At 40.8% G+C, this 27,347-nt stretch overlaps 1 protein-coding gene and 1 long non-coding RNA gene across 4 annotated transcripts in view; one reads left to right on the top strand and one right to left on the bottom strand.

Annotated features, from left to right (window-relative positions):
• Nucleotides 1-1,505, bottom strand: part of LOC143667378 (uncharacterized) — a 183,188-nt gene extending 181,683 nt beyond the window's left edge. The window contains exons 1-2 of one of the 2 annotated variants that reach the window (XM_077141561.1): nt 1,448-1,494; nt 689-899 (exon numbers count right to left, since the gene is read on the bottom strand). In XM_077141561.1, the coding sequence (XP_076997676.1) occupies nt 689-791 (103 nt within the window). In that variant the 5' untranslated portion in view covers nt 792-899; nt 1,448-1,494. Of the gene's footprint in view, nt 1-688; nt 900-1,447 lie in introns of both variants that reach the window. The other variant, XR_013168014.1, reaches the window with a different exon arrangement.
• Nucleotides 1,506-1,561: 56 nt separating this feature from the next.
• LOC143666618 (uncharacterized) lies at nt 1,562-25,438 on the top strand. 2 transcript variants are annotated; one of them, XR_013167695.1, is made up of 4 exons: nt 1,562-1,614; nt 1,795-2,018; nt 25,017-25,166; nt 25,306-25,438. It is a non-coding gene; the product is annotated as an uncharacterized LOC143666618 (long non-coding RNA). The 2 variants fall into 2 exon arrangements; XR_013167696.1 differs by lacking the exons at nt 25,017-25,166; nt 25,306-25,438 and adding an exon at nt 2,259-2,583.
• Nucleotides 25,439-27,347: the final 1,909 nt, after the last annotated feature.

Genomic DNA, 27,347 nt, shown 5'->3' with positions numbered 1-27,347 from the left:
CTAAAAGGGGGAAGAGAAATGAAACAAAAAAGTTTCAGTGGCTGAGAGATTTAAAATAGTCAAGAGGTCATTCTGGAGGTTATTCTTAAATAAGATATAGGATATAGGTATCCCATTTCAGTTTTTGGTGTATTGGAGTAGCTAGAGGGAAATACCTGAAACTGTTGAACTGTAATCTAATAGCCTTGATTCTTGAAGATGATTATATAACTATGTAGCTTTTAAGGTGTGACTATGACTGTGAAAACCTTGTGACTGACACTCCCTTTATCCAGTGTATGGACAGAAGAGTATGAGAATAAAGACAAAAATAAATAAATGAGGAGTATGGGATGTTTTAGGTGTTCTTTTATGCTTAATTTTATTCTTATTTGTTTGGAGTAATGAAAATGTATAAAATTCAATTGTGATGAATGCGCACCTATTTGATGACACTGTCAACCATTGATCGTACACTTTGGATGATTATATGGTATATGAATATATACCAATAAAACTGCATTTAATGAAAAAGATGAAGAGCATGTCTAAATTGGGGTACATAATTTAGTCTCCCACAGTAGTGTTTACAAAAAGTGTAAAAAGTCCACTTCTTATATTAACCAAAAATCATGGCCAAAACCCAAACATTTCTTGAGTGCTTACCATGTGTCAGGCACTGTAGATACAAAAGTAAATATATATTTACCTTCCCTGCCCTTCAGGGATCCACAGTCTTGTTGAAGATTCAGATGATAAGGGCTAGGAAATGGAACAAAAGCCTGTACAACTGTCTGGGTTAGTGAAACCATGAGAAAGAAGAGGAAGACAAAATACTGGATTCAGGAGGAGTAGTAAGTTATGTTGCACTGTTAGCTTCCACCATGAATGTCAGAAAAAGCATGTGATTGTTCCCATGACTGCAATGGAAGAGGAAAAAGCAGAAGACATTTCAAGAAAGAGACACAACTCTTACTGCCACTGAAATCCAAAAGGCAGGTCTGGGGCAGAACCGACTGGGTCGGGTGCCCTAACCTGCAGAGGCAACTTTCATTTTCAGAATTTTTCTCAGTTAAAGCTGAGTACAAAGCATCCAAACACAACTCAATGAGGGCAACTCTGCTGAAAGTCATAAGCAGAATCCTACAGGCTGGTCCTGGACCAAAAATAACTGCAAAGGCCTTTAAATTAAAAAAAAAAAAATTAGTTATAGTTCTTATTACCTAAATTTTGAAATCTGCAATGTTTCACAAAATAAAAAGCAGATGACTTGTGATTTGGGCCCACATTCCTCTATCGCACAATCTGCTGTACTAAGCCCTGGTTACCTCCTTAAATGAGGTGTCCATGGCCCAGTTTGCTAAGATCACACCACTTCCTAAAACTTCCCACACTGAGGCTGTAGTCAGTCGTGATTTGCCATCACACTTGCCTTAGTCTTTTGTTCACATCCAGCCACTTCACTTACCTACATTAAGTCCCTGCTCTGGTAGGCACTTCTGAGTTCAGTGGTCCCTAGGCTAAGCTAATAAACTGTGACCCAGTAGAACCAAAGAGAACACAGGGTTCTTAGAGGACTCAATGCCCTTTAAACCTGCTTATACGTATTTGAATTCTAACTTCACCTGGGAGATGGTATCCTTTCTCAATACTCAAGAAACTGTTAAAACTTTACCTCAACCTTATATAAATCCCAGTCTTCTTCACCCTTGGCTGACATTCCATTTCCCCTCCCACTAAATCCCATACTTCTCCTTGGGGAACACTCATCACCCTTAACATCTGCTACCCTTAACAGACCATTAACTGCATGAGGGCATGAACTGTCTGCTCTGCTTACTGCCAGATCCTGAGTACCTAGCACTAGGGGTTCTCAGTAAGTATGGCTGCATGAGGAAATAAAATGTCTGACCTTCCATGCAAGATTAATTCTTCTTAGGCTCTTAATCTCATTCACTTCAAGCAACTTTGGACACCTTGCCCCTAGTAAGCGTCCTTCTCCAAATCCAGCATTAAGAGATCACCTTCCCTTTACCAAGGTAAAATGAAAGCTAAACATGCTAAGATAAAATGGATTGTAGTTGTGTTAGGCAAAATTCTAAGATGCCCCTCCCCAAGATTTCCTGCTCCCAAGACCATGAATTTTATGTGCTATCATGCCTGTGATTATGCTGCATTACCTGGCAAAGGGAGTTTGCAGATATAATTAAGGTCACTAACCAGTAGCTTTGATGTACTCAAAGATAGGTCTAATATGTTTTCTCCTGCTCAACATAAAGGGAAGTCAGCAATTCAAAGCACAAAAAAGATTCAACATGCTGTGCTTTGAAGACAGAAGCGGTCTCATATAAGGACTAGCAGACGACTTCTAGGAGGTGTCCCCAGCTGACAGCCAGCAAGGAAGTTGGGGCCTCAGTCCTACAACTGATCCAGCAAGGAATTTGATTCTGCCAACATTCTGAATGAGTTTGGAAGCAATTTCTTCCCCAAAGCCTCCAGATGAGAGCCCAGCCTGGCCCACACATTGATTTCAGCCTTGTGAGGCTGTAAGCAGAGAACCCACGAAGTCCATCCAGACTTCTGATCTACAGAAATGTGAGATAATAAATGTGTGTTGTTTTATAGCTGCTGCATGGGTGGTAATTTGTTACACAACAATGGAAAGAAAATACAATAGACTTATAGATAATGAGATATAGGAGGACTATAGGTGAAATGTTGCCTGCTCCTAGAGAATCCATATGAAAAAACACAAGCAAGGGCAGGTTTTCTCCAAAGCTGCTGCCCATTTACTGTGGTGCCTGGTTCCCAAAGTTGATGGAATATTTCTTTTTAAGGCACCTCCACACGAGACAGCCTGAGCCCTAGTGTGCAGTGTAGCCCAGGAGGAAAGGAATTGGAAGAAAGAATATGGAAGCAGACGGCATTACAGGAAAGGGGAAATAGACTAAGAAGGGAGCCCCTGAGCTCTTTCTGCAACAAGAGAGAAGCCTGGGTCCTGGCAGTGTCCCAGAGCTTCCCTAGCTCCCAAGTACTCTTGGTTTTGCTTACCCTCACTACAGGAAGTTGAATAACCTGAATGTCCCCAGGCTTCACCAGACTCTGGGAACAAATGAGGTCGCATCAGCATTATTTTCATAATTTTCTGGCTCCGTCCCCTGCCTATATTTACTGGTTTTATTATTTATTTATTTTATTATTTAGATAAGCTGCTGGAACAGAGACTAATATATATATATCAGAACAGGAGGATAGAAGTTGATGTCTTCTATGCAGCCTCTCAGAGTTGGATAAGTGGTCCTGAGCAGAGAACAACTCTGCTACGCAATCCATTCAGGGTCCCAGCTTCCCTCCATCTCCCCCGTCCCTTGGTTTTTTTTTTCTTATCCACATGCTAAGAGCTAGTGCAAGAACACAGATTCAGATGTTTGGAGATGCTTAGAGCCTTGCCATGTGCCTTCCCATGAGATGTTAAGCAAGCCAGAACCTTGAGAGAGCCAAGGGAAGCCAAGAAATGAAAGCCAGCCCCAGAGAAGCAAAATGAGGAACTCCCAAAGGAATTGAGGCTGAAAGCAACGGAGCCCAGGAGCAAGGGACCAGCAGATGCCAGCCATGAGCCTTCCCAGATGACACAGGTATTCCAGATATCATCAGCCTTTCTTGAGTGAAGCTCATAGTAAAATGCAAGAGGAAAGAGATATGCTTAGAACTGAACTCTTGGGTACAAAGAAACCAGAAACTGATAATTTGGAAAATTCCGAGACTCTATAGTATAGTGTCCATGTGAAGATTTAACCAAACATGAAAACAGTCAACCATTTAAGCACAAGCCAGGATTGGAGTTGGAGTTACCCAGATAGGATTTGTGGAAAGTCCTATTGTCTATTGGTTGTGAAACCTGTGTTGCATGGAAAACTGGTAAGTTTGTTGTGAGATCCATATAAAAGGAACCACATCCATATAAAAGACACAGAAAAGGAGCAGATTGAAGGGAAAAATGACTTCAAAGGCAGAAACATGGAAGCTATGGTCTGGAGTCAGGAGAGTGGACCCATCCACCCACATGGAAAGGGTAAGTTTGCCCTGGAGGCAGAGGTAGGGCCATTTCAGGCCTCAAAGAAGGTGAAGCACATTTCCCAGGGATGGGGGAGAGCCTTGCCATCACCTCACTGTTCTGAATGGGTTGAGTTTGAACCCTGAAAGTGGCAGATTTCAGGTGCCACCTAGATGCTTAAAGAGGGTGGGGCCAAGAACAAGGTGGTCTCCCCAGTGCTTGGATATGTTGAAACCCTCAGTCCAGGGTTTGGAGAGTGCAGGACCACTGTGAAAGCTCTTGGAAAGCGTGGAACTGCTGCTTTCTCAAGCCTCAAGGATAAATGATTCTTAGAACTTAAAATCTGGTTGCGGTTGCCCTGCTGATTGTTGGAGTCCAGTGACCCCTATTTTCCTTCCACTCTTCCTACAGCAGTGGGAATATTTATCCTATGATTGTCTCTCCTTTGAATATTTGCAGCAGATTAGTTGTTCTAAATTTCACAGGTCCACAGCCAGAGAGGAATTTTGCCTTAGGACAAACCATTCATGTAGCTGATTTGATAGGATTTTGTAGTATTACTGAGTTGGTATTGTATTTGTATTGTTACTGATACAAGGTTTTTGCTATATTGTGATGGAATGAATGTTTTGCATTTGGAAAGAACATGTCTTTTGGGGGTCCATAGGGTGAAATATTCTGCTATGCAGTCCAGAAAAGCCATGTTCTTTTAATCCAATCTTGGATGTAGACTTATTGTGGGTGGGAGCTTTTGATTAGGTTGTTTCCATGAAGATGCGACACACCCAATTGTGGGTGCCACCTTTTGATTAGATTATTTTCTTGGAGATGTGTCCCTACCCATTCAAGATGGGTCTTAATTAGTTTACTGGAGCCCTTAAAGGAGGGCAGAGAGATGAAAACAAGACACAGACATTTGGAGATGCAGAAGGAAATGTCCCAGGAGCTGTGATAGATGTTTGAAACTAGAAGCTGGAAGAGATGGGCAGCAGATGTCGCCATGTGACGGAGAAGCTCTGGACGTAATCAACCTTTCTTGAGTGAAGATATCCTCTTGGTGCTGCCTTAATTTGGACATTTCCATGGCTTCAGAACTGTAACTTGTCCCTTGACAAATCACGTGTATAAAAGTTAATCCATTTCTGGCACATTGCATTCTGGTAGCTTTAGCAAGCTGAAACATCCTATGCCAGTTTGAAGCTATTATGTACCCCAGAAAAGCCACATCCTTTAATGCTCATTCAATATTGCTGGGTGGGAATTTTTTATTGTTTCCATGGAGACATGACCCATCCAACTGTGGGTGGTAACTTTTGATTAATGGTTTCTATGGAGATGTCTCTCCACCTGTTCAAGGTGGGGTTGCTTACTCGAGTCCTTAAAGCGGGAACCATTTTGGAAAAAGCTTTAGAGCCATCAGAACCAACAGAGCAACCAGAACCAATAGAGTCCATGCAGCCAGAGATCTTTGGAGATGAAGAAGGTAAGCACCCCCAGGGGAGCTTCATAAAACAAGAAGGTAGGAGAGAAAGCTAGCAGACAATGCCCTGTGCCCTCCCAGATGAGAGAGAAACCCTGAACTTCATCAGCCTTTCTTGAGTGAAATAACCTCTTGTTGGTGCCTTAATTTGGACATTTTCATGGCCTTTGAACTATAAACTTGAAACTTAATAAATTCCCCTTTTTAAAAGCCATCCTGTTTTGGGTATATTACACTCTGGCAGCTTGCAAACTAGAACAACCTCCTTTGCCATGTTTTCCTTCAATTTGTTTATTTGATTTCTAAGATTTGTTTGAACATCTTTGAGTAGTTGTTTCCACCATGTATCTCATTTGACGTGTTAGTTTGTTCCTTTGACTGGGCCATACCTTCATGCTTCCTACTATGACTTGTGATTTTTTCTTCTGGTGTCTAAGCATCTGGTTTCCTTGATTAGTTTATTCTGTAGGTTATTTTCTCTCTGTTGCTTGGGGTTTTCTTGTTGGTTGGCTTTGTTCTCTATCTGTTCCTTGATGTTCTAGTCAACTCATTTTAGACCTCTAGCACAGCTTCTGTTTAATTGATCTGAATTTTTCAGCTGTTATTTTTCTGGTTCTTATACAGCCTATATGGAAATTTTCTTTAAGGAGGGTCTCCCCAGATGTGATCGACCCCAGTCAGATTTTCCCAGAAAAGGCAGGCCCAGGTATCAGGAGGAACGTGTAATCAATATCAGCGTTTCTTGAGGATGAGACCCAGCAGGCTGCCGGTCTTTGCTGCGAAGCCTCTTGATTTTGTACTTTTTCTATCCTGCCCAGCAGCTGGCGCTTGTCAGCTTGCAATACCCCCACCAGTGTAAAGCTGTATGGTGCTTTTAATTCTCAGCAGACCTGTCCCTGCTGGGGGCCTGTTTTAGACAGAGACCGAGACAGAAGGTGGTATTAAGCTGTTTCTGTTTTCCAGCCCCTGATGTCTGAATTCTCTGAATGAGAGCCACCACTTGTGATGAGCCCTGCCTCCTCCATCCCACCCCGCCCATCCCCACTTTTCTTGGAGAAGATATGCCCTTTAGGGAATTATCTCCTTCACCCAAATAGTTACTTTGTCTCTCAGACATTCCTCAACTCTGCCCTTGCCTGGGGTAGTGCTGTCAATTGAAAATGCCTGGGACTTTCTTTAATGGGCTGCTAAAAAGTTAAAATGAAATAAAACATTTTTTAAAAGGAAAAAAAATCCTTTTCAGAGCTGGTCCCCCCACCCCCTGGTTCACCAATCAAGAACTGTAGTTGGTACCCAGCTTTATGTACCCTTTCTTGGGACACAGTCCTTTTCCAGTATTCTGAGCTTGGCCATCTTGTTTTGCTCTTTCCATTTTTTTGTCAGCTCACCTCCTCTCTTCTGGGAGATATCGTTGGGTTCCTTTTGTACTTGCTTCTTCTCTGGGCTCTGAGCTTATATTCAGTAGTCTGAATTTGTTAATTACATCTGCAACTGGAGTTTGCTTGCACTCTCTTTGTTTTTCTCCTACTAGAGACCGTTTCTTTTTCCCATTTGGAAGCGACATCAGAACAGTCTGCCAGGACAGTGGGGCAGGGGCACCAGCCTTCACAGTTTGGGAGACTTTACTTATGCTTCTGTGCTATGATCTCAGCCCTTCCATCTATTCCAGACTGGTGTACAATGTGTGTCCGATCACAGAAGTCCTCCAAACAGTTGTTCCAGAGAGTTCCTGGCTGTTTACTAGCTGCCCTAGAAAAAGAACTAAATTCCACACCTCTCTATGCTGTCATCTCGCCCTGCCTTTGCATGTTTCTTTTTTTTAAAATTTATTTATTAATTAAAAAAATAAGAAACAAAATAAAACATACATAATCAGTAATTCACAATATCATCGCCTAGTTGCATAGTCATCATTTCTTAGAACATTTGCATTAATTCAGAAAAAGAAACAAAAAGACAATAGAAAAAGAAATGAAACGAACGCAGGAAAGAACAAAAAAAAAGATTACACCTATCATACCCCTTACCCCTTGCCTTCATTGATCACTAGCATTTCAAACTAAATTTACTTTAACATTTCTTCCCCCTATTATTTATTCTTATTCCATATGTTCCACTCATCTGTTGACAAGGTAGATAAAAGGAGCATCAGACACAAGGTTTTCACAATCACACAGTAACATTGTTAAAGCTGTATCATTATTCAATCATCCTCAAGAAACATGGCTACTGGAATACAGCTCTACATTTTCAGGCCGTTCCCTCCAGTCTCTCCATTACATCTTGAATAAAAAGATGATATCTACTTGATGCATAAGAATAACCTCCAGGATAACCTCTCGACTCTGTTTGGAATCTCTCAGCCATTGACACTTTGTCTCATTTCCCTCTTCCTTCTTTTGGTCGAGAAGGTTTTCTCAATCCCTTGATGCTAAGTCTCAGCTCATTCTAGGGTTTTTCTCAATCCCTTGATGCTAAATCTCAACTCATTCTAGGGTTTTTCTCAATCCCTTGATGCTGAGTCTCCGCTCATTCCAAGATCTCTGTCCCACATTGCCAGGAAGGTCCACACCCCTGGGAGTCATGTCCCACGTAGAGAGGGGTAGGGTGGTGAGACTGCTCATTGTGTTGGCTGGAGAGAGGGGCCACATATGAGAAACAAAAGAGGCTCTCTTGGGGGTGACTCTTAGCCCTAATTTTAAGTAGGCTTGACCTATCCTTTGTGGGGTTAAGTTTCATATGAACAAACCCCAAGACTGGGAGCTCTGCCTATAGCTTTGATTGTCCACACTGTTTGTGAGAATATCAAGAATTCAACTTGGGGAAGTTGAATTTCTCCCTGTTCTCACCACTCCCTGAAGGGGGCTTTGCAGATACTTTTCCACTCACTGATCGAATCACTCTGGGATTCATCGGGGCATCACTCTGGACAAACCAACAAAATCTCATGTCCTACCTGAGATTCCAAGTACTTATGGTGTTCAATCAAACTATATACATAAGTTATATTAGGAAATGCACTAGTTAAAATATTAATTTTCTATCAAATAATCATTTTTTTGCTTTAGTCTCACATAGAAGGTGACATCTTAAAATATTAATTACCATCTATTTTCAGTACCCTGCAATAATGACATTCCTTTGTTCTTGCTCATGCAAAAACATTTTTTAAATTGTACCTTGTACATTTCACTATTATTATACACTCTAGGCATTCCTAGATTATACCATCTCAATCTTTAATATCTATCTTTCTTTCTGATTTCAATATGTCCTCAGCCCTCCTCCCTCTATCACTCTCCCATGCAGCTTCATTCAGTGTTTTAACATAATTATATTACAGTTAGGTAGTATTGTGCTGTCCATTTCTGAGTTTTTGCATCCAGTCCTGTTGCACAGTCTGTATTCTTTCAGCTCCAATTACCCAATATCTTACCCTATTTCTATCTCCTGATGGTCTCTGTTACAAACAAAATATTCCAAGTTTATTCCCTAATGTCAGTTCATATCAATGAGACCACACAGTATTTGTCCTTTAGTTTTTGGTTAATCTCACTCAGCATAATGTTCTCGAGGTCCATCCATGTTGTTACATACTTCATAAGTTTATTCTGTCTTAAAGCTGCATAATATTCCATCGTATGTATATACCACAGTTTGTTTAGCCACTCGTCTGTTGATGGACATTTTGGCTGTTTCCATCTCCTTGCAATTGTAAATAATGCTGCTATAAACATTGATGTGCAAATGTCCGTTTGTGTCTTTACCCTTATGTCCTCTAAGTAGATACCTAGCAATGGTATTGCCGGGTCACATGGAAATTCTATATTCAGCTTTTTGAGGAACCGCCAAACTGCCTTCCACAGTGGCTGCACCATTTGACATTCCCACCAACAGTGAATAAGTGTGCCTCTTTCTCCACATCCTCTCCAGCACTTGTCATTTTCTGTTTTGTTGATAATGGCCATTCTGGTGGGTGTGAGATGATATCTCATTGTGGTTTTGATTTGCATTTCTCTAATGGCCAGGGACATTGAGCATCTCTTCATGTGCTTTTTGGCCATTTGTATTTCCTCTTCTGAGAAGTGTCTGTTATGTCTTTTTCCCATTTTATAATTGGATTGGCTGTCTTTTTGTTGTTGAGTTGAACAATCTCTTTATAAATTCTGGATACTAGACCTTTATCTGATATGTCATTTCCAAATATTGTCTCCCATTGTGTAGGCTATCTTTTTACTTTCTTGATGAAGTTCTTTGATGCACGAAAGTGTTTAATTTTGAGGAGTTCCCATTTATTTATTTATTTCTTCAGTGCTCTTGCTTCAGGTGTAAGGTCTATAAAACTACCTCCAATTATAAGATTTATAAGATATTTCCCTACATTTTCCTCTAACTGTTTTATGGTCTTAGGCCTAATGTTTAGATCTTTGATCCATTTTGAGTTAACTTTTGTGTAGGGTTTGAGATACGGGTCCTCTTTCATTTGTTTGCATATGGATATCCAGTTCTCTAGGCACCATTTATTGAAGAGACTGTTCTGTCCCAGGTGAGTTGGCTTGACTGCCTTATCAAAGATCCAATGTCCATAGATGAAAGGGTCTACATCTGAACACTCTATTCAATTCTATTTGTCAATATATCTATCTTTATGCCAATACCATGCTGTTTTGACCACTGTGGCTTCATAATATGCCTTAAAGTCAGGAAGCATGAGACCTCCAGCTTCATTTTTTTTCCTCAAGATACTTTTAGTAATTCAGGGCACCCTGCCCTTCCTGATAAATTTGCTTATTGGTTTTTCTATTTCTGAAAAGTAAGTTGTTGGGATTTTGATTGGTATTGCGTTGAATCTATAAATCAATTTAGGTAGACTTGACATCTTAACTATATTTAGTCTTCCAGTCCATGAACACGGTATGCCCTTCCACCTACTTAGGTCTTCTGTGATTTCTTTTAACAGTTTCTTGTAGTTTTCTTTGTATAGGTCTTTTGTCTCTTTAGTCAAATTTACTCCTAAGTATTTTATTCTTTTACTTGCAATTGTAAATGGAAGTCATTTCTTGATTTCCCCCTCAGCTTGTTCATTGCTAGTGTATAGAAATGCTACAGATTTTTGAATGTTGATCTTGTAACCTGCCACTTTGCTGTACTCGTTTATTAGCTCTAGTAGTTTTGTTGTGGATTTTTCAGGGTTTTCGACATATAGTATCATTTCATCTGCAAACAGTGATAGTTTTACTTCTTCCTTTCCAATTTTGATGCCTTGTATTTCTTTTTCTTGTCTAATTGCTCTGGCTAGAACTTCCAACACGATGTTGCATAACAGTGGTGATAGTGGACATCCTTGTCTTGTTCCTGATCTTAGGGGGAAAGTTTTCAGTTTTTCCCCATTGAGGACGATATTAGCTGTGGGTTTTTCATATATTCCCTTTATCATTTTAAGGAAATTCCCTTGTATTCCTATCCTTTGAAGTGTTTTCAACAGGAAAGGATGTTGAATTTTGTCAAATGCCTTCTCTGCATCAGTCAAGATGATCATGTGATTTTTCTGCTTTGATTTGTTGATATGGTGTATTACATTAATTGATTTTCTTATGTTGAACCATCCTTGCATACCTGGGATGAATCCTACTTGGTCATGATGTATAATTCTTTTAATGTGTCGCTGGATTCGATTTGCTAGAATTTTGTTGAGGATTTTTGCATCTATATTCATTAGGGAGATTGGTCTGTAGTTTTCCTTTTTTGTAACATCTGTGCCTGGTTTTGGTATGAGGGTGATGTTGGCTTCATAGAATGAATTAGGTAGCTTTCCCGCCACTTCAATTTTTTTGAAGAGTTTGAGCAGGATTGGTACTAATTCTTTCTGGAATGTTTGGTAGAATTCACATGTAAAGCCGTCTGGTCCTGGACTTTTCTTTTTGGGAAGCTTTTTAATGACTGATTCAATTTCTTTACTTGTGATTGGTTTGTTGAGGTCATAGTTCTTCTTGAGTCAAAGTTGGTTGTTCATGCCTTTCTAGGAAGTTGTCCATTTCATCTACACTGTTGTATTTATTTGCATAAAGTTGTTCATAGCATCCTGTTATTACCTCCTTTATTTCTGTGGGGTCAGTGGTTATGTCTCCTCTTCCATTTCTGATTTTATTTATTTGCATCCTCTGTCTTCTTCTTTTTGTCAATCTTGCTAAGGATCCATCAATCTTATTGATTTTCTCATAGAACCAACTTCTGGTTTTATTGATTTTCTCTATTGTTTTCATGTTCTCAATTTCATTTATTTCTGCTCTAATCTTTGTTATTTCTTTCCTTTTGCTTGCTTTGGGGTTAGTTTGCTGTTCTTTCTCCAGTTCTTCCAAGTGGACAGTTAATTCCTGTATTTTTGCCCTTTCTTCTTTTCTGATATAGGCATTTAGGGCAATAAATTTTCCTCTTAGCACTGCCTTTGCTGCATCCCATAAGTTTTGATATGTTGTGTTTTCATTTTCATTTGCCTCGAGATATTTACTGATTTCTCTTGTAATTTCTTCCTTGACCTACTGGTTGTTTAAGTGTGTGCTGTTAAACCTCCACACATTTGTGAATTTTCTGGCGCTTTGCCTATTATTGATTTCCAACTTCATTCCTTTATGATCTGAGAAAGTGTTGTGTATGATTTCAATCTTTTTAAATTTGTTGAGACTTGCTTTGTGACCCAGCATATGGTCTATCTTTGAGAATGATCCATGAGCACTTGAGAAAAAGGTGTATCCTGCTGTTGTGGGGTGTGATGTCCTATAAATGTCTGTTAAGTTTAGCTCATTTATTGTAATATTCAAATTCTCTGTTTCTTTATTGATCCTCTGTCTAGATGTTCTGTCCATTGATGAGAGTGGGGAATTGAAGTCTCCAACTATTATGGTAGATGTGTCTATTTCCCTTTTCAGTGTTTGCAGTGTTTACCTCAGTATTTTGGGGCATTCTGGTTCAGTGCATAAATATTTATGATTGATTTATCTTCATGTTGAATTGTTCCTTTTATTAGTACATAGTCCTTCTTTGTCTCTTTTAACTGTTTTACATTTGAAGTCTAATTTGTTGGATATTAGTATAGCTACTCCAGCTCTTTTCTGGTTGTTATTTCCATGAAATATTTTTTCCCAATCTTTCACTTTCAACCTATGCTTATCTTTGGGTCTGAGATATGTTTCCTGTAGACAGTGTATAGAAGGATCCTGTTTTTTAATCCATTCTGCCAGTCTATGTCTTTTGATTGGGGAGTTCAATCCATTAACATTTAGTGTTATTACTGTTTGGATAGTACTTTCCTCTACCATTTTGCCTTTTGTATTTTGTATGTCATATCTAATTTTCCTTATTTCTACACTCTTCTCCACACCTCTCTCTTCTGTCTTTTCGTATCTGTCTCTAGTGCTCCCTTTAGTATTTCTTGCAGATCTGGTCTCTTGGTCACAAATTTTCTCAGTGATTTTTTTGTCTGAAAATGTTTTAATTTCTCCCTCATTTTTGAAGGACAATTTTGCTGGGTATAGAATTCTTGGTTGACAGTTTTTCTCTTTTAGTAATTTAAATATATCATCCCACTGTCTTCTCGCCTCCATGGTTTCTGCTGAGAAATCTACACATAGTCTTATTGGGTTTCCCTTGTATGTGATGGATTGCTTTTCTCTTGCTGCTTTCAAGATCCTCTCTTTCTCTTTGACCTCTAACATTCTGACTAGTAAGTGTCTTGGAGAACATCTATTTGGATCTATTCTCTTTGGGGTACGCCGCACTTCTTGGATCTGTAATTTTAGGTCTTTCATAAGAGTTGGGAAATTTTCAGTGATAATATCTTCCATTAGGTTTTCTCCTCCTTTTCCCTTCTCTTCTCCTTCCAGGACCCCCACAACATGTATATTTGTGTGCTTCATATTATCATTCAGTTTCCTGAGTCCCTGCTTGTATTTTTCTATTTTTTTCCCTATAGCTTCTGTATCTTGTTGGATTTCAGATGTTCCATCCTCCAGTTCACTAATCCTAACCTCTGTCTCTTGAAATCTGCTATTGTAGGTTTCCATTGTTTTTTTCATCTCTTCTACTGTATCTTTCATCCCCATAAGTTCCATGATTTGTTTTTTCAGACTTTCCATTTCTTCTTTTTGTTCATTCCTTGCCTTCTTCATATCCTCCTTCAATTCATTGATTTGGTTTTTGATGAGGTTTTCCATGTCTGTTTGTATATTCTGAATTAGTTGTTTCAGCTCTTCTATCTCATTTGAACTATTGGTTTGTTCCTTTGACTAGGCCATATCTTCAATTTTCCTGGTGTGATTTGTTATTTTTTGCTTGCGTCTAGACATTTAATTACCTTAATTAGTTTATTCTGGTGATTGCTTTCACTTCTATTACCTAGGGTTTTCTTGCTAGATGAATTTGTTGTCTATCTGTTCTTTGACCTTCAGTTCAGCTTTTTCTGGACCTCTAGCTTAGGTTTTGTTTAACAGAGGATAATTTTTCAGTTCTTGTTTCTTGCCCTGCTTGTATGGTGCTTTTTCCCTCCCCACCCTTAGGAGGGTCTACGTAGGTATTATAGACTCCAGCCAGGTTTTCCTGGACTAAACTGGCCTCCTATCAGGGGCAAGGAGTCACCTGCTTCAGTTTTCCCTAAGGGCGAGACCCAGCAGGTTAAAAGACTTTCCTGTGAAGTCTCTGGGCTCTGTTTTTCTTATCCTGCCCAACATGTGGCGTGTCTGCCTGCAGGTCGCACCAGCAAAAGATGTTGAGGCACTTTTAACTTCAGAAGTCTCTCCCTGTTGGGGGTGTGGTGGAGACAGAGGAGAGGTTGTAGGCTGGTTTTAATGGCTTCAAATTGCCAAGCCCTGGGGTCTGAATTCCTTGAGGGAGGGATTCCACCTGAGTTGGGCTTCACCCCTCTCCTGGGGAAGACACAGTTGGGAGACAGCACTGAAAACAGCCTGTTTCTGCCTATGCCTGGGGCAGTTGCAGCCTGAGAAGTCCCGCTGCTGATTCCAGAGGCTGCCAAGTCTTCATAGAGACACAGCCACTAAAGCCTCCATTTCCTTCCCTTTCCTCTTTTTCCGTGAGCCCAATGAGCGACCTCTGTCTTGACCAGGTTTAGAGTCTCTTTCCTTTCCCTCTGGGAAGCCGTCTGTGGGGGAGGGGCACCGGGCGCCATGGCTTGGGGAACTTATGGTTTTGGTGGGGCTTGCAGCTGGTCCAGCTGGTCCCGACTAGGGTACGCTGTGTGTCCGGTCACTGACGTGGCTCCAGGAGCTGTTCTGTACTGTTTCTGGTTATTTAGTAGTTGTTCTGGAGGACGAACTAAAACGCGCACATTGCTAAGCCGCCATCTCGGCCCCTCCCTGATCAGTATGTGTATGTTTCTTTTTTTTTTTTTCTTGTTACTTTCTTTTTTTTTTATTAATAAAAAAAATTAACTAACACAACATTTAGAAATCATTCCATTCTACATATGCAATCAGTAATTCTTAATATCATCACATAGGTGTATGGTCATCATTTCTTAGTACATATGCATCGATTTAGAGAAAGAAATAGTAAGACAACAGAAAAAGAAATAAAATGATAATATAGAGAGAAAATAAAAATAAAAAAAAGTACAAAAATATATAAGAAAAAAACTATAGCTCAGATGCAGCTTCATTCAGTGTTTTAACATAATTACATTACAACTAGGTAGCATTGTGCTGACCATTTTTTTTCTTTTTTTTTAGAAATCATACCATTCTACATATGCAATCAGTAATTCTTAACATCATCACATAGATGCATGATCATCGTTTCTTAGTACATTTGCATCGGTTTAGAAGAACTAGCAATATGACCGAAAAAGATATAGAATGTTAATGTAGAGAAAAAAAATAAAAGTAATAATAGTAAGAACAAAACAAAACAAAACAAAACAAAACAAAAACCTATAGCTCAGATGCAGCTTCATTCAGTGTTTTAACATGATTACTTTACAATTAGGTATTATTGTGCTGATCATTTTTGAGTTTTTGTATCTAGTCCTATTGCACAGTCTGTATCCCATCAGCTCCAATTACCCATTATCTTACCCTGTTTCTAACTCCTGCTGAACTCTGTTACCAATGACATATTCCAAGTTTATTCTCGAGTGTCGATTCACATCATTGGGACCATACAGTATTTGTCTTTTAGTTTTTGGCTAGACTCACTCAGCATAATGTTCTCTAGGTCCATCCATGTTATTACATGCTTCATAAGTTTATCCTGCCTTAAAGCTGCATAATATTCCATCGTATGTATATACCACAGTTTGTTTAGCCACTCGTCTGTTGAAGGACATTTTGGCTGTTTCCATCTCTTTGCAATTGTAAATAACGCTGCTATAAACATTGGTGTGCAAATGTCCGTTTGAGTTTTTGCCCTTAATTCCTTTGAGTAGATTCCCAGCAATGGTATTGCTGGGTCGTATGGCAATTCTATATTCAGCTTTTTGAAGAACCGCCAAACTGCCTTCCACAGTGGTTGCACCCTTTGACATTCCCACCAACAGTGGATAAGTGTGCCTCTTTCTCCGCATCCTCTCCAGCACTTGTCATTTTCTGTTTTGTTGATAATGGCCATTCTGGTGGGTGTGAGATGATATCTCATTGTGGTTTTGATTTGCATTTCTCTAATGGCCAGGGACATTGAGCATCTCTTCATGTGCCTTTTGGCCATTTGTATTTCCTCCTCTGAGAGGTGTCTATTCAAGTCTTTTTCCCATTTTGTAATTGGGTTGGCTGTCTTTTTGTTGTTGAGTTGAACAATCTCATTATAAATTCTGGATACTAGACCTTTATCTGATATGTCGTTTCCAAATATTGATTCCCATTGTGTAGGCTGTCTTTCTACTTTCTTGATGAAGTTCTTTGATGCACAAAAGTGTTTAATTTTGAGGAGTTCCCATTTATTTATTTCCTTCTTCAGTGCTCTTGCTTTGGGTGTAAGGTCTAGGAAACCACCTCCTAGTATAAGATTTATAAGATATTTCCCTACATTTTCTTCTAACAGTTTTATGGTCTTAGATCTAGTGTTTAGGTCTTTGATCCATTTTGAGTTAATTTTTATATAGGGTGTGAAATATGGGCCCTCTTTCATTCTTTTGCATATGGATATCCAGTTCTCTAGGCACCATTTATTGAAGAGACTGTTCTGTCCCAGGTGAGTTGGCTGGACTGCCTTATCAAAGATCAAATGTCCATAGATGAGAGGGTCTATATCTGAGCACTCTATTCGATTCCATTGGTCGATATATCTATCTTTATGCCAATACCATGCTGTTTCGACCACTGTGGCTTCATAATATGCCTTAAAGTCAGGCAGTGCAAGACCTCCAGCTTCGTTTTTTTTCCTCAAGATGTTTTTAGCAATTCGGGGCACCCTGCCCTTCCAGATAAATTTGCTTATTGGTTTTTCTATTTCTGAAAAATAAGTTGTTGGGATTTTGATTGGTATTGCATTGAATCTGTAAATCAATTTAGGTAGGATTGACGTCTTAACTATATTTAGTCTTCCAGTCCATGAACACGGTATGCCCTCCCATCTATTTAGATCTTCTGTGATTTCTTTTAGCAGTTTTTTTTAGTTTTCTTTATATAGTTTTTTTGTCTCTTTAGTTAAATTTATTCCTAGGTATTTTATTCTTTTAGTTGCAATTGTAAATGGGATTCGTTTCTTGATTTCCCCCTCAGCTTGTTCATTACTAGTGTATAGAAATGCTACAGATTTTTGAATGTTGATCTTGTAACCTGCTACTTTGCTGTACTCATTTATTAGCTCTAGTAGTTTTGTTGTGGATTTTTCCGGGTTTTCGACGTATAGTATCATATCGTCTGCAAACAGTGATAGTTTTACTTCTTCCTTTCCAATTTTGATGCCTTGTATTTCTTTTTCTTGTCTAATTGCTCTGGCTAGAACCTCCAACACAATGTTGAATAATAGTGGTGATAGTGGACATCCTTGTCTTGTTCCTGATCTTAGGGGGAAAGTTTTCAATTTTTCCCCATTGAGGATGATATTAGCTGTGGGTTTTTCATATATTCCCTTTATCATTTTAAGGAAGTTCCCTTCTATTCCTATCTTTTGAAGTGTTTTCAACAGGAAAGGATGTTGAATCTTGTCAAATGCCTTCTCTGCATCAATTGAGATGATCATGTGATTTTTCTGCTTTGATTTGTTGATATGGTGTATTACATTAATTGATTTTCTTATGTTGAACCATCCTTGCATACCTGGCTGAATCCTACTTGGTCATGATGAATAATTCTTTTAATGTGTTGTTGGATACGATTTGCTAGAATTTTATTGAGGATTTTTGCATCTATATTCATTAGAGAGATCGGCCTGTAGTTTTCTTTTCTTGTAATATCTTTGCCTGATTTTGGTATGAGGGTAATGTTGGCTTCATAGAATGAATTAGGTAGTTTTCCCTCCGCTTCAATTTTTTTGAAGAGTTTGAGGAGAGTTGGTACTAATTCTTTCTGGAATGTTTGATAGAATTCACATGTGAAGCCGTCATGTCCTGGACTTTTCTTTTTAGGAAGCTTTTGAATGACTGATTCAATTTCTTTACTTGTGATTGGTTTGTTGAGGTCATCTATGTCTTCTTGAGTCAAAGTTGGTTGTTCATGTCTTTCCAGGAACCTGTCCATTTCATCTAAATTGCTGTATTTATTAGCATAAAGTTGTTCATAGTATCCTATTATTACCTCCTTTATTTCTGTGAGGTCAGTAGTTATGTCTCCTCTTCCATTTCTGATCTTATTTATTTGCATCCTCTCTCTTCTTCTTTTTCTCAATCTTGCTAAGGGCCCATCAATCTTATTGATTTTCTCATAGAACCAACTTCTGGTCTTATTGATTTTCTCTATTGTTTTCATGTTTTCAATTTCATTTATTTCTGCTCTAATCTTTGTTATTTATTTCCTTTTGCTTGCTTTGGGATTAGCTTGCTGTTCTTTCTCCCATTCTTCCAAATGGATAGTTAATTCCTGAATTTTTGCCTTTTCTTCTTTTCTGATATAGGCATTTAGAGCAATAAATTTCCCTCTTAGCACTGCCTTTGCTGCATCCCATAAGTTTTGATATGTTGTGTTTTCATTTTCATTCGCCTCGAGGTATTTGCTAATTTCTCTAGCAATTTCTTCTTTGACCCAGTCGTTGTTTAGGAGTGTGTTGTTGAGCCTCCACGTATTTGTGAATTTTCTGGCACTCCGCCTATTATTGATTTCCAACTTCATTCCTTTATGATCCGAGAAAGTGTTGTGTATGATTTCAATATTTTTAAATTTGTTAAGACTTGCTTTGTGACCCAGCATATGGTCTATCTTTGAGAATGATCCATGAGCACTTGAGAAAAAGGTGTATCCTGCTGTTGTGGGATGTAATGTCCTATAAATGTCTGTTAAGTCTAGCTCATTTATAGTAATATTCAGATTCTCTATTTCTTTATTGATCCTCTGTCTAGATGTTCTGTCCATTGATGAGAGTGGTGAATTGAAGTCTCCAACTATTATGGTATATGAGTCTATTTCCCTTTTCAGTGTTTGCAGTGTATTCCTCACGTATTTTGGGGCATTCTGGTTCGGTGCGTAAATATTTATGATTGTTATGTCTTCTTGTTTAATTGTTCCTTTTATTAGTATATAGTGTCCTTCTTTGTCTCTTTTAACTGCTTTACATTTGAAGTCTAATTTGTTGGATATTAGTGTAGCCACTCCTGCTCTTTTCTGTTTGTTATTTGTATGAAATATCTTTTCCCAACCTTTCACTTTCAACCTATGTTTATCTTTGGGTCTAAGATGTGTTTCCTGTAGACAGCATATAGAAGGATCCTGTTTTTTAATCCATTCTGCCAATCTATGTCTTTTGATTGGGGAATTCAGTCCATTGACATTTAGTGTTTTACTGTTTGGATAATATTTTCCTCTAATATTTTGCCTTTTGTATTATATATATATCATATCTGATTTTCCTTCTTTCTACACTCTTCTCCATACCTTTCTCTTCTGTCTTTTTGTATCTGACTCTAGTGCTCCCTTTAGTATTTCTTGCAGAGCTGGTCTCTTGGTCACAAATTCTCTCAGTGACTTTTTGTCTGAGAATGTTTTAATTTCTCCCTCATTTTTGAAGGATAATTTTGCTGGATATAGGAGATTTGGTTGGCAGTTTTTCTCTTTTAGTAATTTAAATATATCATCCCACTGTCTTCTAGCCTCCATGGTTTCTGCTGAGAAATCTACACATAGTCTTATTGGGTTTCCCTTGTATGTGATGGATTGTTTTTCTCTTGCTGCTTTCAAGATCCTCTCTTTCTCTTTGACCTCTGACATTCTAACTAGTAAGTGTCTTGGAGAACGCCTATTTGGGTCTAATCTCTTTGGGGTGTGCTGCGCTTCTTGGATCTGTAATTTTAGGTCTTTCATAAGAGTTGGGAAATTTTCAGTGATAATTTCTTCCATTAGTTTTTCTCCTCCTTTTCCCTTCTCTTCTCCTTCTGGGACACCCACAACACATATATTTGTGCGGTTCATATTGTCCTTGAGTTCCCTGATACCCTGTTCAAATTTTTCCATTCTTTTCCCAATAGTTTCTGTTTGTTTTTGGAATTCAGATGTTTCATCCTCCAAATCACTAATTCTATCTTCTGTCTCTTTAAATCTATCATTGTAGGTATCCATTATTTTTTCTATGTTTGCTACTTTATCCTTCACTTCCATAAGTTCTGTGATTTGTTTTTTCAGTTTTTCTATTTCTTCTTTATGTTCAGCCCATGTCCTCTTCATGTCCTCCCTCAATTTATTGATTTCATTTTTGAAGAGGTTTTCCATTTCTGTTCGTATGTTAAGCATTAGTTGTCTCAGCTCTTGTATCTCATTTGAGCTATTGGTTTGTTCCTTTGACTGGGCCATATTCTCAATCTTTTGAGCGTGGACAGTTATCTTCTGCTGCCGGCGTCTGGGCATTTATTCAGATTTCTCTGGGTGTCGGACCCAGCAAGGTTGTAAGATTTTTCTGTGAAATCTCTGGGATCTGTTTTTCTTATCTTGCCCAGTAGGTGGCGCACGTGGCACACGTTTGTCTCAAGTGTTTGGAATGGGTCCCCCCTGGTCACCGATCTCCGCAGCCTGGGGATTTCCGATCCAATTCTCTCCGTTGGTTCAGGGGCTGCGTGTGGTGGGGTCGTCAGCTGCCGCGGCTTGCAGGGACCCTGTGGCTGGTCGCCAGCTGCAGCGGACCTGGGGAATTCCCCACCGGACCAGGAAGCCTCCCACGGGGGGGGGCCACCGCGGCTTGGATAGCCCTCTGATCCGAGACTTGTAGCCGCGGACTCGAAGCCGAGACTCGAAGCCGCCCGCAAAAGAGGGGCGCCGGCCGCCTCGGCTTGGGAAACTTGCCTCTCCGAGACTCTCAGCCAGCCCGGGAAGGAGGGAGGGAGTAGCTCCGACCGCCGCAGCTGCCGCCAATCGGGAAATCGCACGCCGCTCGGGGATCTCACCGCATCCGAGTCTCTCAGTCAGACTAGCCAGTCCAGACTTTGGATAGCCCTCTGATCCGAGACTCGTAGCCGCGGACTCGAAGCCGAGAGTCGAAGCCGCCCGCAAAAGAGGGGCGCCGGCCGCCTCGACTTGGGAAACTTGCCTCTCCAAGACTCTCAGCCGGCCTGGGAAGGAGGGAGGGAGTAGCTCCGACCGCCGCAGCTGCCGCTGCTCGGGAAATCACGCGCCGCTCGGGGGTCTCACCGCAGCTGAGTCTCGCAGTCAGACTAGCCAGTCCAGACTTTGGATAGCCCTCTGATCCGAGACTCGTAGCCGCGGACTCGAAGCCGAGACTCGAAGCCGCCCGCAAAAGAGGGGCGCCGGCCGCCTCGGCTTGGGAAACTTGCCTCTCCGAGACTCTCAGCCGGCCCGGGAAGGAGGGAGGGAGTAGCTCCGACCGCCGCAGCTGCCGCTGCTCGGGAAATCGCGCGCCGCTCGGGGATCTCACCGCAGCCGAGTCTCGCAGTCAGACTAGCCAGTCCAGACTGGGTTATGCTGTGTGTCCATTCCCTGCCGTAGCCCCGGGAGCTGTTCTGCACTGTTTCTGTTCACCTATTAGTTGATTTGGAGTCGGAGGAACTAAGACGCACGTACCTTACTAAGCCGCCATCTTGGAACCCCTATGTTTCTTTTTATACTTGCAAATTATTTTTTATGCTCATCTGTTGTCTTCTTAATATCCACTAGCTCTTTTTCCATATTTTCCTTCATCTATGTGACCTGACTTGGGAGATTTGTTTCAACATCTCTGATAAGTTATAACTTCTGAGTTTCCTCTGAAGTTTTAATTAGTTTCCTTGACTGACCCATATTTTCCTGTTTCTTAGTATGTCTTGTAATTATTTCCTGATTTTCTTGAAATGTTAACACTGAAGTTCCATTTTTCCCTCCTGTCTAGGGTTTTATTGTTGATTGGCTTTGCGTTAAGTCTCTTCTTGATGGTTCCAGCTTATTCTAGATCTTTAGAAAAGCCTTATTAAACTGTTCAGATTTTCTCAGCTCTTCTTCATGTGAGCAATGACTGAGCTGCACAAGACCAAGAGAGACGGAAGGGAATGGACCAGCAATCTGGGAGGGAAATTTCTTACCTGATATTTTTCTTTTTCTTTGATTCGGCATTTCAGTCCTTCTCTAGTCTCTGCTATACTCCAGAGGGCTAAGCAAATGTGATTTGTCTTTTTAGTTGCTAAATCTCTGGGGGATCTTTTTCAGGCCATGTCTTACATTGCCATGTTGATGACATCACTCATACCTCTACTTTTGAACAGAATAATTTCCCATTATAAACTACAACATCCATTACATGCTTTCTTACTTACTTCTTTCCTTACCATATTTCTAGGTATTTTAATACTACTTCAATTAAATTAGCTTCTCTTCATTTAGTCTAACTAGGCACAGTATTACTCATAGGATTGTTTCCAGACTGGTACCATTCTATGGCTTGTGAGGAGATAAGTACAGTAACTGAGACTGTTTAGAAACTTTTTTTTTGTAATTGATAGAGAATTTAATGTCTGTTAAATTTAATAATAAAGAATTGGAGCTTCTTTAAAAAAAAAGCTAGTGTACCACCACAGGGTCCACCTTCTAACCATTGAAGAAGGGGGGAAAGTGGAAGTAGAGGGTAAGTGATTTCTTTTAAGGAAGGGACACATCACATCCCACATTCTATTGGCAAGCTGTAAGAGAGGCTGGGAAATGTAGTCTCCACTGTGTAGCCTATGGGGTTTCATTACTAAAAGAAGGGAAGAGTAGCTACTGGGGAGCAAGAAGGAGTCATAGCCATAGTACCAAACCAAGTTTTTCTGGGAGTCTCTAGAGGATGTTTCACATGTTTCACTTGAGTGAAAAGTTCTACTGGGCAATAGCCATGTCTGCCATGGAGACATCAGAAAAAGCACTTCCCAGATCAGGGGGCTGGACCTTCTGGCTTCCCAGGATTATGTGATTGTCTTAGTTTGGGAGCCCCCAAACACAGCCAGAGGCAAGGATTTGGGTGCCAGTAGTTTATTCAAGAGGTGATCCCAAGAAATAAGAATGAGGAAGAAGGAAGAGTAAGAGTGGAAGAGGGAAAAACAAACAAGTTGTTGTTTTGGTTTGCTAAAGCTGCTGGAATGCAATATATCATAAATGGATTGGCTTTTATAAAGGGGGTTTATTAAGGTACAAGTTACAATTCTGAGGCCACAGAAATGTCCAAATTAAGGCACCAACAAGAGGATCCCTTCTCAGAGGAAAGGCAGCATCCAGGCCCCTTTGTCACATGGAAAGGCATATGGTGAGGTTGGCTGGCTCTCCTGGATTCATTTCAAAATGGCTCTCAGCTCCTGTGGTCCTTCTGGCTGGGGGCATTTTTCCTTCTGCATCCTCAAATGTCTATGTCTAGGCATCTGCTCCCTGTTACAACTCTGAGCTCTCTCTCTGTGAGTTCTTTTAAGGACTCCAGTAACAACGTAATCAAAAGGTCACAACATGATTGGGTGGTCATATCTCCATGGAAACAACCTAATCAAAAAAGTTCCATCCACAACAAGCCTGCAAACACAAGATTGGATTAAAAGAACATGGCTTTTCTGGGGTATATTAACAGTTTCAAACAGCACATGACCTGATTAACACTGAGGACTAATTTCACTATGAGAGGGAATTGTCCCTCTGAAGGACAGTTGCTGAGACACTCAGGCACCAAATCCTAGATCCCTTTGGTTGAGGGCTTTCCTTGGAGGCATTAACTCCCCTGACTGCCTGAGGGCTGAGCCAGCTTCCACAGAGGCAAAAGAGCAGAAAGAGAAGGTTGACATTTGAGGTGGGGTATTGCTACTGTACATGGGAACTGCCTACAGTGTCAGCTGCTGAAATTAGACAAAGGCCAAGAGGATGGGGCAGGTGGCACTCAAAGCATCTGCTATAGTCACACCTGACCCAGAGTCACTGAAGTGAGAAGAGTGTGCTTCTGTCCCTTACACTCGCACCTGATCCATGGGCTCAATGGGGTCATGCCTTCCTCTACTTTTTGAGCCTGGAATGCATCCTAGAAATGTCCTTGTCACAATTTCCTTGTTCTCATGCAACCCACCCATGCTAATAGATGCCTGGCGGGGGGAGTCCTAGGTTCTGTGTCCAATCTCAGCTGTGGCACAGCCTGGTTTCCCACAAAAGTTACCCATAAATATGCCTGCGTCCTTGAAATTAAATGAATTAATCAAGAATCTCAATAAATATTAGTTATTATTATTGTCAGCTTGAGCATTTATGAACAATGCCAGCCCTCCAGTAGGCAGGCTTTATATAATATAAAAGCTAACATTATTTTCAGCCACATTTACATAGTTAATAAATAGTGGAGCCAGGATTAAAGCCCAGATTAACCTGATTCTCAGAGCCTCTGCTCTAAGGCACTATGTCTTGTCAATGAGGCATTTATTATATCACTATATAATTGTGACTATAACATATGGGGCCATGTCAGGGAAGCACCAATGAAGAATGCTCAGAATGAGAGGGGACACCACAGAAATGCACAAACCAAATGCCCTCTAGAGCAGCCTCATTCTTCCCCCAAACAGGGCCCAGCCCTTGGCCCTGAAGACAGACTCTTTCAGCAGTTGCTATTGCTGAGTCCTCTGACCCTCTCCCACAGGTGGAAAGGTTTGGGAGGAAGCGACAAGATTAGAGTCTCAGCAGACATTGTGCAGGTGTTTAAGAGCCTTGGTATAAGGGATTTCAGCTTGGTTTGCTTTTTAGGACACCAAAGAAGTCAGATGTGGAGTGGGCAGGTGCAGGCAGCAGCCACTGGGCCTGGAAGACTGCCATACATACCACCTGTGATGGGAGCTACAGCAGCTCATTAACTGTCCCTGAATCAGTAACTACTGGTCCCCAGGGGAGCAATCTCTGAGTCTTGACTTTTCATCTGTTGGTCTCTCTGCAGGAGTCTCTGGGAGTTCCAGCCTGGGTCGGGGCTCTCACCTCAGAGGAAGAAAGTGGTAGTATAAACAACCCTTCCAGATGGAGGAGTCTGGAGATCATACTTCAGCAGAATAACAAAGATTGCAGTTTGCTGAATGCCTCCTATGCTCAGGTGAGGAAATGAGGCTCATAGAGGTTAACTACCTTGCCTGGGGCACACAGTTTGGAGGTGGCAGAGCCCAAGATCAAAGCATGCTTGTCTGGATCCCCAGTCCATATTTTTAACCATTGCAATGTGCTGACTCTTCCAGGATGGAGGGCAATAGCCATTCTCCACGGCCAGCGAGAGCATTCAGGCTGCACCAGCAGTTCCTAAGTAGGAAGCAGAAGGGTTCAGGTAGGAGGATTGCTGGTCAGACTGTGCAGGTTGTTCAAGTGTGCATCTAAGGTCCATGGTTCAGTAAGGAAATGCATTCATCAACATTAATCAAGCGCCTTCTATTGGTCGTGCCTACGGCTATGGGGTGAATGACAGATTGGGAAGGGACAACAAAAGTGAATGGAGGGCGGGCCGCGGTGGCTCAGCGGGCAAGGTGCTTGCCTGCTATGCCGGAGGACCTCGGTTCGATTCCCGGCCCCAGCCCATGTAACGAAAACGGAGAAACAAAATACAATAAAAACAAGAAAATGTTTAAAAGACGTTTCCCTTTCTTCCTCTCTTCCTTCCTTCTATCCTTCCTTCCTTCTCTCTGTCTTTAAAAAAAAAAAAAAAAAAAAAAAAAAAAAAAAAGTGAATGGAAAAGAAATAAAGTGGATGGTGACTGTGGTGATGGCAACACCAGCCTTGGGGTGGTCCCAGAGACTTTCCTGAGAACTTTATCTGAAGCCCAAATGATGAGGACTCTCCTGGGGAAAGATGTGGAGAAAGGGAATACAGGGCAAGACATCAACAAAGTCTGAGGTGAGAGCAGACTTGGTGTCAGTAAGGTCTAGAGAGAAGCCAGAGTGCCTGGAGAGCAGTGAGTGAGGGAGTGTGTTAGGGTTCTCCAGAGAAACAGAACCGATAGGATATATCTGGGTTTGTATGTCTGTGAGTGTGTACACACATACACACATACACATATGTGTGTTTGTGAGTGTATATGTATTTATGTGTGTGTGTGTGTATATATATGTTTGTTTTTTAAAGAAATTGGCTCACATGATTGAGGGGAATTGTGAGTTGGAAATCCATATCACAGGTCAGTAGTCTGGAGAGTCCAGCAAGGGTTGATGTTGCAGTCTTGAGTCTGAAATCCATAGGGAAGCCGATGGGCTAGAAACTCAGACCAGAGTTGATGGGGTAGTGTCGAGATAGAATAGCCCCTTCTCTGGGAAACCTCAGTTTGTTGTTGTTGTTCTCAAGGCCTTGAGAGTGACTGGATGAGGCTCGCTCACATTATCAAGGATAATCTCCTTTCCTTAAAGCCAACTGATTGTAGATGCTAATCCCATAGACAAAATAGTCATTCTCTTAATAGTGCATCAGGGGTTGGTTTGGTGGGGCAGACTTCAAGGTTGTCTTCTTAGGAAATATCAGTGAGAGTAATGTATAGAGAGAACATGGAAGGGGAGAAGCTGCCATACAGGTGTCAAGCATGGTTCCCCCTGAGTGTACTTCTTGGCACTTACTCATTTTAGAGCACATCAAGTCTTGTGCCTTGCCTCTCACTCAACCTGCAGAACAGCTCCCAGAGCCCAGACATTATTTAAACCTTCTGTGAGAACCTTAGTGAAGGTGGTATAATCTGCCTGCATCCATGGTTCTGTTTCCAGTTATCAGCAATAGAGGACACCAGGCTCCATGGTGAGCGCTCATTGGTGGGGCTCAATCTCAGGCAGTTATGGCAGCTAATATTGTCTCCTTTTGACAGATGAGGAAAGAGATGGTTGGGCAACTTGCCCCGTATTCCACAGCTAGTGTCAGAACCCTGGTGAGAATCTATATTTCCAGAGTCCCCATTTTAAATCCTCTTGGATATGGGCTGACATTGAAGTGGGAAATAGATTCCAAAGTGTAGACATCCCAAGGTATATGTCTGTAAGGCCCCAAGGAAAACGTGTCTATAAATTGGGGCTTGGTAACTCCTTACCCCAGATGACCTGCTCCCACACCAAGATACAACCTTTCTCTCCCCTCCCCAGACTGGACTCAGGAAACCCTAGCAGAGGGAAGCCCAGGTAAAAATCCTTAAATATCTGGGGAAGCCAACAAGTGTTGGCATGTGCAGGGCTGTGGGGCTAGAAAATGTATAGCAAGCAAGGTAGATATATTTTGGGATCTTTTGGATTGCAAGTAATGAAATGATACTAA

The sequence above is a fragment of the Tamandua tetradactyla genome, chromosome 23 (assembly GCF_023851605.1).
Source record: "Tamandua tetradactyla isolate mTamTet1 chromosome 23, mTamTet1.pri, whole genome shotgun sequence".
Classification (NCBI taxonomy): Eukaryota; Metazoa; Chordata; class Mammalia; order Pilosa; family Myrmecophagidae; genus Tamandua; species Tamandua tetradactyla.
The sequence above is the reverse complement of the archived record's forward strand: the minus strand, read 5'-3'. Positions and strand labels throughout refer to the sequence as shown.